The sequence below is a fragment of the Leiobunum rupestre genome, chromosome 11 (assembly GCF_980474605.1).
Source record: "Leiobunum rupestre chromosome 11, qqLeiRupe1.1.hap1, whole genome shotgun sequence".
Taxonomy (NCBI): Eukaryota; Metazoa; Arthropoda; class Arachnida; order Opiliones; family Sclerosomatidae; genus Leiobunum; species Leiobunum rupestre.
In genome coordinates, this window is record NC_143394.1 from 7,088,495 (window position 1) to 7,105,660 (window position 17,166).

Below are 17,166 nucleotides of genomic sequence, written 5' to 3' on the forward strand. Positions count from 1 at the left end.
TATTGATCATTAGGAGCGCGCAAGCGAGAAAACGCTAGTAAATATAACATCAACCCCCATTTCTTGTAACACGCTATTGACTTTTAACCCAAGTGTTGGAGCGTAAGTCTTTTAAACAACGTTTTTCAACGTATTCCCAGAACAATTATTTGTATTTCTCGGTGTTGTAAGGACGGCTCGAGGACGCCGTAATTCCGCCACACAAAAAGCGAGAGTAAGTTCCATGCTTTTTTCAAAACATGTAACATTTTTAAGATCTGACGCGTAAAAGTTAAGAAATGGATTTCTTGTTGAAATTTTATCTAGTGAACAATAGCAAGGGGTACGTCGGAATACTAATAATTAGCCTTTTCAGCTTACGCGTAGAATAACAAATCGTTTGCTTAGCGGAGGAAAATTCAAGTGTTTCACTTCTCACATTACACCCTCTCTTCGGCAAAATGTCTATTTTTCGTGAGGGTCCCTAACCCGCGGGGTAGTGAAGAAGAACGAAATATAAAATTAGATGTTATATATAAAATATAATTGGAAATATTTTATAAATGAATCTCATTCAAATTGAAATCGTAGTTGACCCCTCGATCAGTCTTGGAAATAACACACGTCCACTGGTCCTAAACCAGTTTATTAATAGCTTGGACCAGTTTTTAATTAAAATACTGGGGGTCACTGGTCCGTAGGACCAGTTTAATAATTCACTTTTTTTATGGGCATTGAGGCGGGACCAGTTTAAAAATTCAAGTTTTCTACTCTTTCTTTCTAACACAATAAACGTCACACTAGAGATGAAGGGCTTACGAAGTTACCAGCAACCTTTAGTAGTGGTATTAAGTTACAATGAATAATGAAGTAAAACACCACGTGGCGCGATTCACGATTCGCGCCTTCTTGAATTATAAACATGTCTATATAGAGTCTAGACCTATCCACATTTCACATTCCATAAAAAATAATTTACAATGGGACCAATAGAAAAAAAAATCATGGTAAGGGTCACTGGTCCTAAGGACCAGTTTATTTTTGTAGACAATAGGGGTCACTAATCCTAAGGACTAGTTTTAAAAAATTCCTTATTTCCAAGACTGCCCTCGATCCCTACGAATGATTTATTTAGAAGGTTTTGTTTTGACCCCCGGACTACCCTTATTTTCAAGTTTTAACTTCAGGATCGTCAGACCTTAGGCTTGAAGTAAGAAAGCCACGGATAAAGGATATGGATAGCTAATTCCGCCAAGTTCTTGAAAAGGGGCTGGTAGCACTGTTAATATTATTGCTTTCCGTAAGACATGGAGATGGCGCTAGTTCTTTGTTGTTTGCTTTTTCCAATAAACAGCAAATTAGCAGATAACCGCCATAAAAACCGTTGGCAGCGATTAGAGTCTATCCGTAAGACAGTGGCGTAACTAGGAGTTTGATACCATTGACAAAAAAGCAAAAAAATAAATAAAAAAGATTTGTACGTACGACCTTATGATTCGGAGGGGCACGTGCCCCCTGGCTACGCCACTGCCGTAAGATACATAGAGCGCGATTGAGTCGTTTTTATTTTTAATATTTAAACCATAAAGGTCTTCTTGTCTTTCATAAACGATAAAGCTTTTGTACAAGAGTAGCGGATGATATTGGAGTTTGGTTTCATCAGTGGTTGCCAGCTAGGAGCAACAAACACAGCACCCCACACATGGAGAACGCATTTTCTTGCGTACAGTTTTCATTGGTTAGACGCTTTAGCGCCTGCTGCCGTTGGTAGGATGAAATTCGGAAATAGTCTTCCCCCTTTCTGTAAAACGTTCAGCGAAAAGACTCGACCAATGAAATTTGTACACAACATTGCGTTAGCGTGTTTAAGGCTAGCTGCGTTCTCCTTGTGTTTTTTGCTCCTAGCTGCCAGGTGACTAAAAATAGATGAAAATTTCGTTTACTTCGCGTCATATAGATGGCGTTAATGGCGTTGTAAATTTATATTTGACTGTTACTATAACCACGAATGTATTCATTTCAACCATGAATATCGAACTGCATGAGGTAGTCTGCCCTCAATCGCTAGGATGAGACGGGCTTGGTTATTAGTTTCGAATTATCTGCTTGACGATTTTGTAACTCAGCGTTTACTTCCGGCACGTGGCCTCCAATAAATCAGCCTCCATCGGTCCAAGGTTCGTAAAAAAGGGGACTTCAAGGTTGCCTCGATCGCATTTTTTTTTATCAAAATATTACGGCTTTTGCGTTGCTAGGTAAAATAGTGACGATACCCAGATGATATCGTATTGAAAATCAACGGAGGCTCATCTGGGTGACGTCATTAATTTTAACTCGTACCGAAATTTTTTCGAACATCTTCTTGGTCGAGACCCCCTTGCCATCGGTCGTTGAATTTTCCTATCACGGCCAACTTTATCTTATCTATAGTTGGTTTAACTTGGTTACCATAATAACTATGGAGATAATTTTTCTGAGTTCCGGCAGACAGTGGTGTACCCCCTCTCTTCCCCGCCCCCAGAACCAAAATCCTAGCTACGACACTCCCGGCTGAAGTGGGTAAACGCTAGCTTGACTACGCGCGAGGCAGTTATTTCGAATCTAGGGTACAAAGTTTATATTATCTTTGGTTATTATGACGATGGTCAAAAATTGTTTTGATGGGCAACGTTTTGAAACTTGACTAGTTACATTGCCAAGGCTTAGAGTGAAATTTATTTAGTAAATTTCAATTCGGATCTTTTTAATTGAACGAAAGAAGGTTAAAATATTAACAACGAATACCTTTATTTTGCAGTGGTACAAGTATTTTTCTACGCATTAAGATTAATTTAATTTGCTGGATAAAATGCGCAATCCCCATAATGTTTTGTAGATCGAGTCAAGGACAAACGCCTGTCTCCTGATTGTCTGAAATGATGGACATGGCCCATCCTAGCCCCAGATGGTCGAAAGGTTAATGATTTTGAAATATAAGCCTAATTTCTCCTCTTGAAGTAGTTTGAATTTTCATTATGCTTTGTCCTCAAATAAGCTAGTTAGAGAGTTTCCTCACGCACCGACGTTTCCATGCTGGTACGTGAAGACTTAATTATCGAAATTACATCGGAAAATGTACAAACGTAGCTATGTGCCCCTTTAGGTGTAGGGCTATAGTCGCTTGGCATCCACTGGTGAAACCAGACTCTTGATACACCTCTCGGTTTTACCGAGTTTGAAATCTAAGTATCATTTTCAGTCTATAACTAATGGATTGCGAAAATAACACCTGGAAACACAACGAAAACTCAATCAAAGATGCCATAAATCAGACTTACAAACAACTTTTAATTTCTGGATTCCAGACATCGCAAACTTCTCGAAGTGACGTTGCAACCAAAGACGCGATAATTTAAGAGTAGAATTCGTGATCCTAGATAAACTTCATTATCCTAATATTAGCATTCAATTTAAAAACACTTAGCAAAGGCTCAACGACAGACGCGATATTTCCAGCGAATCATCGACTAGAATTCGTGGAGTAAATATTAGTTAGGAGGCACTGAAATAAGAGATGGCAACGCAGAGTGATTACGCGATAATTCCTTCGAACAGTCGCGGGGAATTGTTAGATTTTAGTCGTACCCGGTTCCGAACCGGAGATCAGATACAAGACGCCTTAACCAGAGTTCCTGACCTGCGGATGAGGCCGGAAAAGGTGCGTGACACGGACGCCTCCTTCTGTGTCGCTAAACGCGTTAAAAAGCTCAAGTACCCGTTCATGAGTCCGATCCCGCCGTCCATGCAGCATTTGCGAATGGAGGAGCTCCGGGTCGTGGACGATATTGACTGGAAAATGTTGACTCTCAGAAGGCCTCAGACCAAAATCGAGGAGGAAGTCTTTTCCAGGTAAGTCTGTGACCGATTTGAGGCGGTTTTGAGAAAATCCCAATCGTTATTACCTGGGAGGAAAAATTAAGCGAGCCAAAAAACGAATAGGGACTTAGCAGCGTGACGTCACGCCGTACCTTGGGCTATGGCCACCATGCTGGTATTCTTTTATTTACAATTGGAAAAAGCTTGGCGGACGATATAGAATAGACAATTTTAAAATCAAAAGTACTAAAGATCGGCCATTTTGGAACCCCTGCGAAAGACATTTCCAGCAACTCACGAAAGTGAACGCGTGTTGACATTCGCGTGAATGTTATATTCATGACTCGTGAGCTGCCGAAACCGATGAGCAACAAACACCAGGAAAACGCAAATAGCCTTTAAACACGCTAACGCAGTGTTGTGTACAAATTTCATTGGACGAGCCTTTACGCTGAACGTTTAACGGGTGGGCGGGCGGGGGGGGGAGACAATTTCCGAATTTCCCCCTTCCGACGGCAGCAGGCGCTAAAGCGTCTAACCAATGAAAAATGTACGCAAGAAAATGCGTGACTTTTGACGGGTTGCGTTCTCCTTGTGTGGGGTGCTGTGTTTGTGGCTCCTAGTTGAAACTGTCGAATATAACTGGAAAGTTAAAAGGCTAAAATTTAATGAGTAATGCTTGTATAAAACACCAGATGATTCTTATTTCGAAATTCTATATAAAGTTAATTATCTCCATTTGCTGGACCTTTGCTTCTATGTCATATAAAATTAAATATTCGAAATTTAATATTTTTATTAGAGCATTAACGTCTTAAATATTTCGAATGCGTTTTTTTACAAATACAGTCTTTTCCAATTACGTATACAGTGATTTCAGTATCACGTGGCACGACGTCACCTTTGCTTTTTCCCATAGAGAAAAATCCCGCACAAAATGGCGGCCATAGCCAAAGCTACGAACTGAAACTACTCTATACCAGCAGGAGATTTCTGACGCCAAATATTATTAGCTACCACGACTAAATACATTAAGTAAATAAATTTAATCCCTAATTATTTAGTGTAAAGTATTGCCTCCCCTGGTGTAAGTGTTACACGAAATCAAACTATTGCTTTCAAGTGTAACTTGAGGTGTAACACCGCAATAATAACACTAGAAACTATTGGGTTAGGTAGGCCAAGTATAGGAGCGACCCTATTTTTATTTGTTGGGGCTATAGAGCCTAGCGCCGCCGATATTTTATTTTTTTGCGCCGAGCCGCCCTCGAGTCTTTTACTTTTCGGCGCGCCGCCGAAAGATTTTATTCCCTCCGCCGAAAGTTTTTTTTAAAAATCGGTGCGTCGGGTGTTTTTTGCCAAACGCCGCCACTAACCAAAATCAAATCGAAAATAATAGATCTAAATTAGCCCAATTTTAAAGTTTTGTAACAATTATATAAAAATAAACTAAATTCGACCAACTATCTCAAAATTGTTTGAAATATTGTTTTTACAAAATTTAAAAATTTTGCTAATTTTGATCTATTATTTTTCAAATCTATATAAACAAATTTCCATCAATTCCTATCAATTTTGATCGTTTTGGATCGAAACTATTGATTTTGATATTAACATTTGAATTAATAAAACTCTACACTAAAAACTGTTCGGTCGGGAGCCGGGCGCGAACCCACGATATTCTGATTTCCATAGGGAAGTGAAAATGACACTGAGTTTTTATTATAATCCCGGAACTGTTTGGAATTTCACTAATAAGAATTAACTCAACATTACATATATCACCTTCTATGAAAAGAAACGATAAAGCCGAAGTTAACGGAATAAAGGATCTACGGATGTAACGGATCCCTCCATGTTAAATCTTGTTTAATAGTTTCACAGTGGCTCGGCAGATGGCGGTCTGTACTTAAAATTAAAAAAAGGGTGGAGCTACAACGTACATGAGTGCAGCAGGCTTCAAAGCTACAGTAGATCGTTCTTATACATAAATTAGTTCTTGGTCATACTTAGTACACTCTTATATAGTGTTGTAAGTCAGAAATGTCCGAGGCCTTTTATCCGGCAAATTTTCCGTATTTTTCATTCCATGATTAGTCTAATATTGTTTGCAAATTTAAATAAAGCGGAATTTTCGCCTCATTTTTTGGAATCTAAAAGAAAAACTGGAAATATTTCCGCATTTTACTTTTCCGGAAAATTAACAACACTATTCCAAGAGTGCATTTAATTCTACTTATATTAGGGGAAATGACTATGTTGAGACAACCCGCAGCCATCATGGTCGGAATTTCACACGGCACGAGTGCGGAGGTGCGAAGAGCAACGTCACCAGGATGCGCTGCAATCGCGTCGGGATACGTCATTTTTATCGAACCAATGAGATACCAGGGGTGCGCCTAGTTTTTCATACCGTGTTCTGACAAAAAAATTCTTAGCGTAAGATTCGAAACAGACGTGTTTCTTTTTCTAAGAATTCTTTGCCAAAAAATTTATCTAAACTAGGTCGTCGCAAAAACCGAAAACGGCATTTTCAACAAAGACTTGAGCGGAGTGAGCTGCAAATACAGTGGTTAATTAGGCTTAGATTAATTAAACCCAAGTAGAGAAAGAAAAGCGAGATAAATAATTTAGTTTACCAAAGATTACTGTTTATTTGGTAAATATAAAACAAAATAAAAATCGAAAATCGGGAGCTTACTGCTAGAGCGCGAGAGAAATCGGGAGCTTACTGCTAGAGCGCGAGGGGAATCGGGAGCTTACTGCTAGAGCGCAAGGGGAACCGGGAGCTTACTGCTAGAGCGCGAGAGAAATCGGGAGCTTACTGCTACAGCGCGAGGGGAATCGGGAGCTTACTGCTAGAGCGCAAGGGGAACCGGGAGCTTACTGCTAGAGCGCGAGAGAAATCGGGAGCTTACTGCCAGAGCGTGAGAGAAATCGAGAGCTTACTGCTAGAGCGCGAGAGAAATCGGGAGCTTACTGCTAGAGCGCGAGAGAAATCGGGAGCTTACTGCTAGAGCGCGAGGGGAATCGGGAGCTTACTGCTAGAGCGCAAGGGGAACCGGAAGCTTACTGCTAGAGCGCGAGAGAAATCGGGAGCTTACTGCTAGAGCGCAAGGGGAACCGGGAGCTTACTGCTAGAGCGCGAGAGAAATCGGGAGCTTACTGCTAGAGCGCGAGGGGAATCGGGAGCTTACTGCTAGAGCGCGAGGGGAATCGGGAGCTTACTGCTAGAGCGCAAGGGGAACCGGGAGCTTACTGCTAGAGCGCGAGAGAAATCGGGAGCTTACTGCTAGAGCGCGAGAGAAATCGAGAGCTTACTGCTAGAGCGCGAGAGAAATCGGGAGCTTACTGCTAGAGCGCGAGGGGAATCGGGAGCTTACTGCTAGAGCGCGAGGGGAACCGGGAGCTTACTGCTAGAGCGCGAGAGAAATCGGGAGCTTACTGCTAGAGCGCGAGGGGAATCGGGAGCTTACTGCTAGAGCGCAAGGGGAACCGGGAGCTTACTGCTAGAGCGCGAGAGAAATCGGGAGCTTACTGCTAGAGCGCGAGGGGAATCGGGAGCTTACTGCTAGAGCGCGAGAGAAATCGGGAGCTTACTGCTAGAGCGTGAGGGGAATCGGGAGCTTACTGCTAGAGCGCGAGGGGAATCGGGAGCTTACTGCTAGAGCGCGAGGGGAATCGGGAGCTTACTGCTAGAGCGCGAGTGGAATCGGGAGTGTACTGCTAGAGCGCGAGGGGAATCGAGAGCTTACTGCTAGAGCGCGAGAGAAATTGGGAGCTTACTGCTAGAGCACGAGAGGAATCGTGAGAGTACTGCTAGAGCACGAGAGGAATTGCGAGAGTACTGCTAGAGCACGAGAGGAATCGTGAGAGTACTGCTAGAGCGCGAGAGAAATCGGGAGCTTACTGCTAGAGCGCGAGGGGAATCGGGAGCTTACTGCTAGAGCGCGAGGGGAATCAGGAGTGTACTGCTAGAGCGCGAGGGGAATCGGGAGCTTACTGCTAGAGCGCGAGGGGAATCGGGAGCTTACTGCTAGAGTGCGAGGGGAACCGGGAGCTTACTGCTAGAGCGCGAGGGGAATCGGGAGCTTACTGCTAGAGCGCGAGAGAAATCGGGAGCTTACTGCTAGAGCGTGAGGGGAATCGGGAGCTTACTGCTAGAGCGCGAGAGAAATCGGGAGCTTACTGCTAGAGCGCGAGGGGAATCGGGAGCTTACTGCTAGAGCGCAAGGGGAACCGGGAGCTTACTGCTAGAGCGCGAGAGAAATCGGGAGCTTACTGCTAGAGCGTGAGGGGAATCGGGAGCTTACTGCTAGAGCGCGAGAGAAATCGGGAGCTTACTGCTAGAGCGCGAGGGGAATCGGGAGCTTACTGCTAGAGCGCAAGGGGAACCGGGAGCTTACTGCTAGAGCGCGAGGGGAATCAGGAGTGTACTGCTAGAGCGCGAGGGGAATCGGGAGCTTACTGCTAGAGCGCGAGGGGAATCGGGAGCTTACTGCTAGAGCGCGAGGGGAATCAGGAGCTTACTGCTAGAGCGCGAGGGGAATCGGGAGCTTACTGCTAGAGCGCAAGGGGAACCGGGAGCTTACTGCTAGAGCGCGAGGGGAATCAGGAGCTTACTGCTAGAGCGCGAGGGGATTTGATAGCGAGCACCAGATTTTGTCTCCATGGTTACCTTTTCAATAGCGCAAGGAGTATAACAAATAGTTGATTTTATAAAATAACAAGATGGCACAGCCACAATAGTAGCCCCTACCTCCTATTCATTTTACCCCTTTGATTAAAAACTGTATCATTCACCTTCACCATCATCAACACCACCGCATATATCAGAAGCGAAAATAACAGCCTCTTCCTCTATACTAGAGGAAGAAGCTAAAAAGTGGTCTTGCCCAGTTTGTTAAAATGTTGCTCTTACGTCACAAGACCCAGTTTTATTAGTATATTCTTCGCACGAGCGATTTGCACGCGTGCTGGCAATACCGAATATTCCTCTAGCGACTGTAGCGCGCGCTCGTAGACTTGTAAAAGTAAGAGACTGTGACGTAAGAGCCTATGACGTTAGAGCAACATTAAAACAATAAGGCCATGTTTCTTTATAAAAAGAACTATTAGCAATTTTCCATTTACGGTCCACATGAACCAAAGTCTCATTGAATATGTTTCTATGGCAATACTATAAAGAGACATGCTTATGAGTAATTATGTTACATATGATCGTACACATGCGCTATTGGTTGCGAAATTTGTTCACAATGAAAAGTGGCTCGAGCCTGAGAAGTTACGTGTTTCATTATAATGGCCTAGATTATCAAATCAAATAGTTTATCGTGTGTACCTGATTTACATTACATTTCACTAAATAATTTTTTGTGTTTACTAGTACACTTGCCCTTCTACAAAAGCATAGCTCGTGTGTAGAGGGCACAAATATTTTGTTATTAAGAAATAATTTTTATACATTTCTGATTTAACATTTCCAAACAATAGTAGCGCATTAATGTTTTGGCTTGCGCACGTTGTTTAGTATTTTCGTTGAAACGTATTTATTCATAATTAGAAATAATGACGATACTTGTTCCCAGTCAACTCATGCTCTAACAGTAAGCTCCGCCCCCTAAACCAAATCAAACCATTACTTCCCTAAAACTGATGTCTTTCCTGCCCCGCCTTTTGTGCCGATGTAACACTACACCCTCGTCCCAACAACAGCCACTTTAACACTCGCACTTTAATACTACTCTATTAGAGTAGTATCACCTCGTAGCTTTGGCCATGGCCGCCATTTTAGGCACGTTTTTTTCTATACAGGGTGTTAAATAAAAAATGGACCAGGGCGAATATCTCAAAATGTGTTTTAGCTACGATTTTGAAATTTTAGGTTGATATAGAGCGCTCAGGGGGTTACCCAACTATGAAAATTTCAATGACCTTGAACCATGTCTTCAAGGTCATTCAAAAATTAACTTGAGAACCGTAAGAGCTACGAAGTTGGTTCCAATTAGAAAGTTGTTCCCCGTCACATTTTATGGTTAACTAGCTTTAACTCGATCTGATTTGCGAAATAGGAAGTCGAGAAATGTTAAGTTGATAACGTGTAGAAGACGAGTTTTGGGAGCTGAAATTTTCAAACTAAAAACCCTCAACCACGATGAGGTTGTCTAACAAATTTCAGTACTCTAACAAGAGTACTTTTAAAGTTATCAGTTGAACATCGTCTTTAACACGTTATCAACTTAACGGCCTTCTTGATTTTGGCCTAACATTGCTTAACTTCCTATTTCGCAAATCAGATCGAGTCAAAGCTAGTTAACCATAAAATGTGACGGGGAACAACTTTCTAATTGGAACCAACTTCGTAGCTCTTACGGTTCTCAAGTTAATTTTCAAATGACCTTGAAGACATGGTTCAAGGTCATTGACATTTTCATAATTGGTTGACACCCTGAGCGCTCTATAACAACCTAAAATTTCAAAATCGTAGCTAAAACACGTTTTGAGATATTCGCCATGGTTCATTTTTTAGTTAACACCCTGTATAGGAAAAAGCATGGGTGACGTTGCGTTATGTAGCACTAACACTACTCTATAGCGGCCAACCCATTCGTTAAAGTTTCTATGTTAACCTACGAACAAAAATACCTCTCAGCGTTGAGCGCCCCTAGCGGAAAATTATTTTTAGCGTGCATTGAAGCCAATATAAAAACGAGCGTGGCGCTGAACGCCTATAGTTTATAGCGGGAAAATCCTTGTTCGTGGAATGGGTTGGCCGCTATTGCCAGTATTGCGCGAGTGTCAAAGTTGGCTGTGTCCCAACATAAATAAATAACTTCTTTTGATAGTAAGTTAATAAGAACAACCTATGATAGTAAGTAACGAATTTCCCATAAGAAAAATTCTTATTACGCAATTTGTGACAGCTATGAGCAACAAACAGCATGTGTCAGAATTTATAGCCCGGTGTACCGGTAAGATTTAAACCACACCACAAACAGCACCCCACACAAGGAGAACGCAACCCGTCAAAAGTCTTGCATTTTCTTGTGTACAATTTTCATTGGTTAAACGGAAATCGTCTTCCCCCCTTTCCGTAAAACATGCACCGTAAAGGCTCGTCCAATGAAATTTGTACGCAACACTGCATTAGCGTGTTTAATGGCTAGCTGCGTTCTCCTTGTCTTTGTTTCTAAATCATGCAGTGTCATACTTTGATGTATGTTAATAATGATATTACTTTATAGCTATATTGATATTTAAATCTTAATTTTTAATACGAAGGTGATGAAAATGACTTTCGTTATTGGTGAATATATACATAAAGTTCTATCAAAAGCGATATAAGACCCAAAAGTGTGTCAACTTTACTTTTGCGTCCTTTAAAATATTTAAGTTAATAGGAACCACCTATGAACTGCATTGTTAAGGATGATAAAATTAGCGAATAAGTAGATTAGTCCATTATAAAAAGAGATACTAAAGCTAAACCCTAAACAAATTTGAAGAAATTTAAAAACTTACTATAGAGTAGTATCACCTCGTAGCTTTGGCCATGGCCGCCATTTTAGACGCGTTTTTTTCTCTATAGGAAAAAGCATGGGTGACGTTGCGTTATGTAGCACTGACACTACAATCAAAAAGACGCGAAACTCGGACCAAATAGATCTTCGAGTGAAAAATTAAATTAAATAAAATAGCCAGAAATTCCAACGGTAGACCGGTTTCGTCCTATTTGGGACTCGTCAGTACCGTGGGGGAAATCTGGCTTGCGACTATAAAACCGAATAGAGAAACTAAAGGCCTTTTCACACTAGCCAACTTTTTGATCCAACTAGATGAGTGAACTTGAGTTGAGTCAACTAGTTGGTTCGATGAGTTGATCCACCAAAAATGTACGCGAGAAAAAAATGGATCACTGATCCATTTTTGCTGACTCAGCATTTTGATTTAAAAAGTTGGCTCGTGTGAAAAGGTCTTAAGATCTATACATAGTTTGCATCACTACGTCACCAATGACGCAGTTGCAAGTATAGATATATGCACCAAGAATAAATATGTTATTTGAGCAAGAATGAACCGTACAATGCCGCCATTTTGCTGGTGTAGATTTATCAGTAAAGCGCGAGGGTTAAAGTTTCAATCGTCTGTTTGCGGATTATAATTATTTTAAAATGATTAATAATTTAGATTCACGTTAAAATTGCTTAACTGCATTGTTACAAATTGTTCAAGTAGTTCAATTAGAAAGGGAGATTGAAAATTGTCATTTTATTCGATCATCACCAAGGCCTACTTTGATAAACTTTGCCAACTTCTTTTCGTAGATATTTCAGTCGTCATTTGCTATTTTGTTTAAATAACCCGGGTTTAAAATCTTCTCTGGTTTGGTTTAGGGCCCATAGCAATATTAATTTAAAAAAAAATTTAATTTTCGTAAGTTTTGTCGCTTTGTTGCGATGACCAACAAAATGGCTACCTATTTAGTAGCTACGCGCGAAATGGTTGACTTTTTAATCTCCCCTCTCGGTTTCCATGGAGACCATAGGCCCCTCCCTTAGGTGCAAACTATGTATTTGGTCTGAGTTTCGCGTCTTTTTGTTTGCTCGAAGACCTATCGGTACGAGCTAATAGTAAGTTTTTAAATTTCTTCAAATTTGTTTAGGGTTTAGCTTTAGTATCCCTTTTCATAATGGACTAATCCACTTATTCGCTAATTTTATCTATTTTATCATCCTTTAAAATATTTACTGAGAGATAGTCTCACAATACACTACATATACTACTAGCAACTATATACCTATTTAGTCTATTCAAGGACAGTAGATACAGGGACGAGAAAACAGGAAAAAAAATTTCGATTTTTAACGTCTTCATATTCACGGGGAGTTAGATGTAAACAAACCGCGGCCATTGTTAAGACGTGGTTCACCATGGACAGTATTATTGTAGTTAGTTTTTACCATTTTGATGTTAAATTAAAAATAAAACTACGAGCGTAAATAAAAAAATGCCCATTTGTTTTGAACACTTAAGCCTCGTTAAGAACCGCTAAAATTAGGTGACCGCCATTTTTTTTGTTTACAACTAACTCTCCTTGCGTTTAGGTCGTTTTAGGTGATATATTCCAACAGAGGCCGCCAATACACTTTCTCGTCCCTGTATCTACTGTCCGTGGTCTATTATATGGTCAGGCGCGATTTACTTGCCCTACGTTCTAAAACGCCTCACTCGGCGGCGCTGAAGTGGAGAAAATTTCGAATTTAAATGACGCATTTTTAACCCCCTCCCAGGCTCTCTCACTCCGACAAGCTTTCAATAAACATACCTTACTGACACGCTTTTGGGTCTTATGTCGCTTTTGGTTCTTGATTTAAGTTTTTGTTGTAAATTATTTAACAGGATAGTGCAGATGGAACGGTGTAGACTGAAGTCGAGCGTGGCAGAAGTGGCGGTACTCGAAAGTTTACGAAAAAAACCTCACGTTGCGAGATGCGCCAAAGACGTCGCGGGTAACCAAGAAATTTACCGGTACGCGAAGTACGCCCGCGACCACGTGGATCTTCGGCTGGCGGACGAAGACAAATCCGCCGAATACGTTCAGAAAGTGACGGAACTTCTGAGCACCTCCACTCTGAAGGGAGACTTTACCCAACAGATTATAAACAAGAAACTGAAAAGCCAACGCTCGCTGGAAGAAGCCAAGAAGAGAAGGGACAAGAAGAAAGTGACTCTCACAAAGGCTTCGGCCCCCACACCTGCCAACAAACAGGGTTGCTGCCCCTCCGCTCAGCCAGCGCTAATTGGCCGTCAAACGTCCGTAGAATCTTCTACTGACCCGCATTTCAACGCTCAGCCCTCTTTCAAGAAAACCCACTCGCGGAAAATAAATCCGAAGCTAGGCCAAAATAAAGCTAGAAAGAAATCAGCTTGAGATGTTTTTTCGGTATTTTAACCAAATGGCATTTTAGACATTCGGAAGCTAGGTAGATCACTATGGACGTTAATTTCCTGGCTGGAAATGTACAGCTTGTAATATGAAAATAAACTGCCTAAGAATATTTACTTATAAATATGTCAGTATTATCATAAGTTTGTAATATTTTGTATTCCCAACATTTAACTGTGTCGTCATCAGAGAAAGAAAACAGCCCGTTGCGAGGCGCTGTCAATGTCTACGTGAGACGCGAAAGCGATGCGATTCCAAACGGTGACTAAGCGCGCTATAGGTTTATAGCGCCATCTGCCTTAATACCCGCAGATAACGTTTGGATGTAAATGTTTTTGGGCTGAAACTTTCAGCTGTTGTACCAAGGATTCTTAATAAAAAACTTTGATATTTCATAAGTGTTCAAAATGAGTGAAAAAAAATTAAAGCAGATAAGGATATGGCATATAAAATAATGGTAGTCGGTTTATCAAACGTAGAGCTAATTGTGCGACGACATAATCGGCATTTGAGATTCGATGACGTCAAATATTACGTTGGATACGGATGACGCAATATCTGTGAAACAAACCGTTAGTGATGAAATAGAGCTAGTGGCATACTTATGAGTAGTTATGTTACATATGTTAACAGCATATAATAATTCCGTCTTCATAACGTTGCAATTGTCCAAAGTAATTCCAAGCTTCGCTACTGCTGAAAACCCCAAAAACCGCGTGGCAGCATTTTAGGCAGAATTAATCGGCGGCGCGCTGGAAAATAATCGGCGGCGGCGGCGCGCCGACTAAAATTTCAAATCGGCGGCGGCGTTGAAAAAAAATCGGCGTCGGGGTCTAATAGAGACCATGTGAGCGATTGTAGATTCTAAGCCTTGCCATTTTAGCCCGTGTACATTTCCTAATTTTGATCCTTTAAAGCTTTTAACTCGTAAAACATAAAAACTAATTAAGCTTACCTTTAATATTTGTGTTCTCTTAAATACAAAGCCCTAAAAGTGATCTCCCACGCTACAACTATTTTTTAAAACTAATAGAATTAACAGTAGGATAGTAGATACTGGAAAACAGCTTTTCACCTACAGAGCTACCAGAACATTTTTACGAGCTTCAATTTCAGACGCCGCAAAAGGGAAGCTATATTATCCGCTACTGTCGATAGATGGCATTCTTTATTGCACCAAAGCTGCGCTACCTGGTGGCACCTAGGAGCAACAAACACAACACACCACACAAGGAGAACCGAGGAGAACGCAACCCGTCAAAGTCGTGGAATTTCTTGTGTACGTTTTTCATTGGCTAGACGCTTTAGCACCTGCTGCCGTCGGAAGGGGAAAATTCGGAAATTGTTTCCCCCCCCCCACCCGTAAAACGTTCATCGTAAAGGCTCGTGACGCTCGTCCAATGAAATTCGTACACAACCCTTCGTTAGCGTGTTTAAAGGCTAGCTGCGTTCTCCTTGTGTTTGTTGCTCCTAGGTGGCACTGACTGAACCAAACTACCAAAGTCTTCTAATCTTTACTTTTAAGCAGTCAGCATCGTCGACAACCTCGTCATGGTTTATACCGCATATTACTTCCCCGACCCCCGTCGTGCAAATTTCACGCTTGTCAATTTATTGACTAAAAATAGACCCGTAAGAAAAACCCTTTCTTGGAATCTTTCCAAAGCTTCGGATTTCAATTGACCCTTAGTCCGTTAACGGGGGTTAACGGGGAAAGTATCTTTCGGGTTAAGGCTCCGTACCGATGTACGAATAAAGCCATGATTACGCTCTACAATGCGTTCAAGTTTTGTCTTCTTAATTTGGCTGATTTCCGCGACTGTCGTTAGTTACGTAAATAACCGTGACGTGGTAGGGAAGAAGAAAGTGCCGTGCAAAAAGAGACTGACCACGGATTTAGCGAAACAGCTTGGCGCGGGCTTCAATCCGCGCTACATGTCCACGGATAAGCCATCAGTGCCCGGGAATAAAGCGAAAGGACACGAGCCGACGACAAAACCACAGTCGCAGGACGATGGCATGCTAAACGACTTTGCCGGGGAAGAGTGGTACGATTCGGGAGCGGGGCTGGAATCGGACGGTGAATTTTCGTTCAAAGTTAGTGACAAGTACGTTCGGTCTCTCGGTCATATAATTCCTATTACCTCCAACTTAACCTTCACGTCCGTGAGATCAAAGCGTCAGACGGAAGTAATTTACAAGAGTTTCCGGCCGAAAAATGACTTTCCGAAGTTGGCCGATAACAAACCTCCGGATCAATTCGGGCCTTGGTCTTGCACTTACAAATACACGTGGGTGGATTTGGGTAGCGACCATTTCCCGCGCTATTTGCGCCACGTCGAATGTGACAAAAAGGTATGTTGGTTCGGTTTCTACGAATGTACGCCGAGGGCTTTCACCGTCACTGTCTTGAGGAGAATTAGCGATTCCTGTTTCTTGGAAGCAGCCGACGACGAGAAGAGCGCTCAGGCCATCGAGGATTGGGAGTTCGAAGAACGAGCCGTGACATTTTGTTGCGAGTGTATGAAAGCGTGGAGCGATGATTTGTGAATCAATTTCCTTTGTTTGTGTATAAAGTAATCTATTAAAATTGAATTTTAATATCAATTTTATTGTTTCGGTTTTAAATAAATGCGTGGTTATTTTAAGAGTAAAAAACATTATTTAATCTTATATCCTAATATAAGGGAAAGTGTACAGGTGTAGACTTACCTTTATTGTGCTAACAAATAAATTACCCTTCGATTTTTCTAGCCCGGGCAAGAATTTAATTCAGGTTCCAAGAAAATTAAGCGACATCCTCTCGCACTGTACGCAGTCATATTCTAATGTCTTACAGTACCATAAGTGTATAATATTTTACATAAGTGTGACACTTCCTATTCTTCACGTGCAAAAGTTTTACTGAGAGCACGGACTCGTGCTGAGAGCTATTCACAAGACAGACTGCATTACGGGCTTCGTCGCCGTTTTGCGTCCACTTGCTGACGCGGCACACGTAGCCTTTGACAGCGCCTCGCTAGGGGGAGATTTTTCTCTTGTGATGACGTCACTCCGTAACTAGCTCAGTAAAATATTCCCCAAAGTAACAAACTTATGGAACAATATTACAGACTTATAACAGTACGCGTAAAAATCGGAGAAATAAGTTAACTAGAACAAAGGCTGGAAGCGCGCCGATTAGAAGCTGTAGCTTTGACCGTGAGTTTTGTTTGCCGGATGACGAAAGTATCGCCATCTATGGCGTACCTTGGAAGTTCGTTTGCTTAGCTCGCATTACATACAAGAATATGTAACATAATTAATCATAAGTATGCCACGGTACCTTTATTAAATTCAAAAATGTTCAATAACGGTTTGTCTCACCACGAACCATTAAAAAGGTG

General features: G+C 41.6%; 1 protein-coding gene across 1 annotated transcript; it reads left to right on the forward strand.

Annotated features, from left to right (window-relative positions):
• Positions 1–15,453: 15,453 nt before the first annotated feature.
• On the forward strand, positions 15,454–16,387 carry LOC149921242 (protein trunk-like). The gene has a single exon (XM_090162920.1). It carries the CDS (start codon positions 15,557–15,559, stop codon positions 16,328–16,330), a length of 774 nt encoding a protein of 257 aa, XP_090019046.1. The 5' UTR covers positions 15,454–15,556; the 3' UTR covers positions 16,331–16,387.
• The last annotated feature ends 779 nt before the right edge of the window (positions 16,388–17,166 follow it).

Excerpts from the sequence above, each read along its gene's own strand:
- LOC149921242 (XM_090162920.1), top strand. The coding sequence starts at position 15,557 with ATGCGTTCAAGTTTTGTCTTCTTAATTTGGCTGATTTCCGCGACTGTC.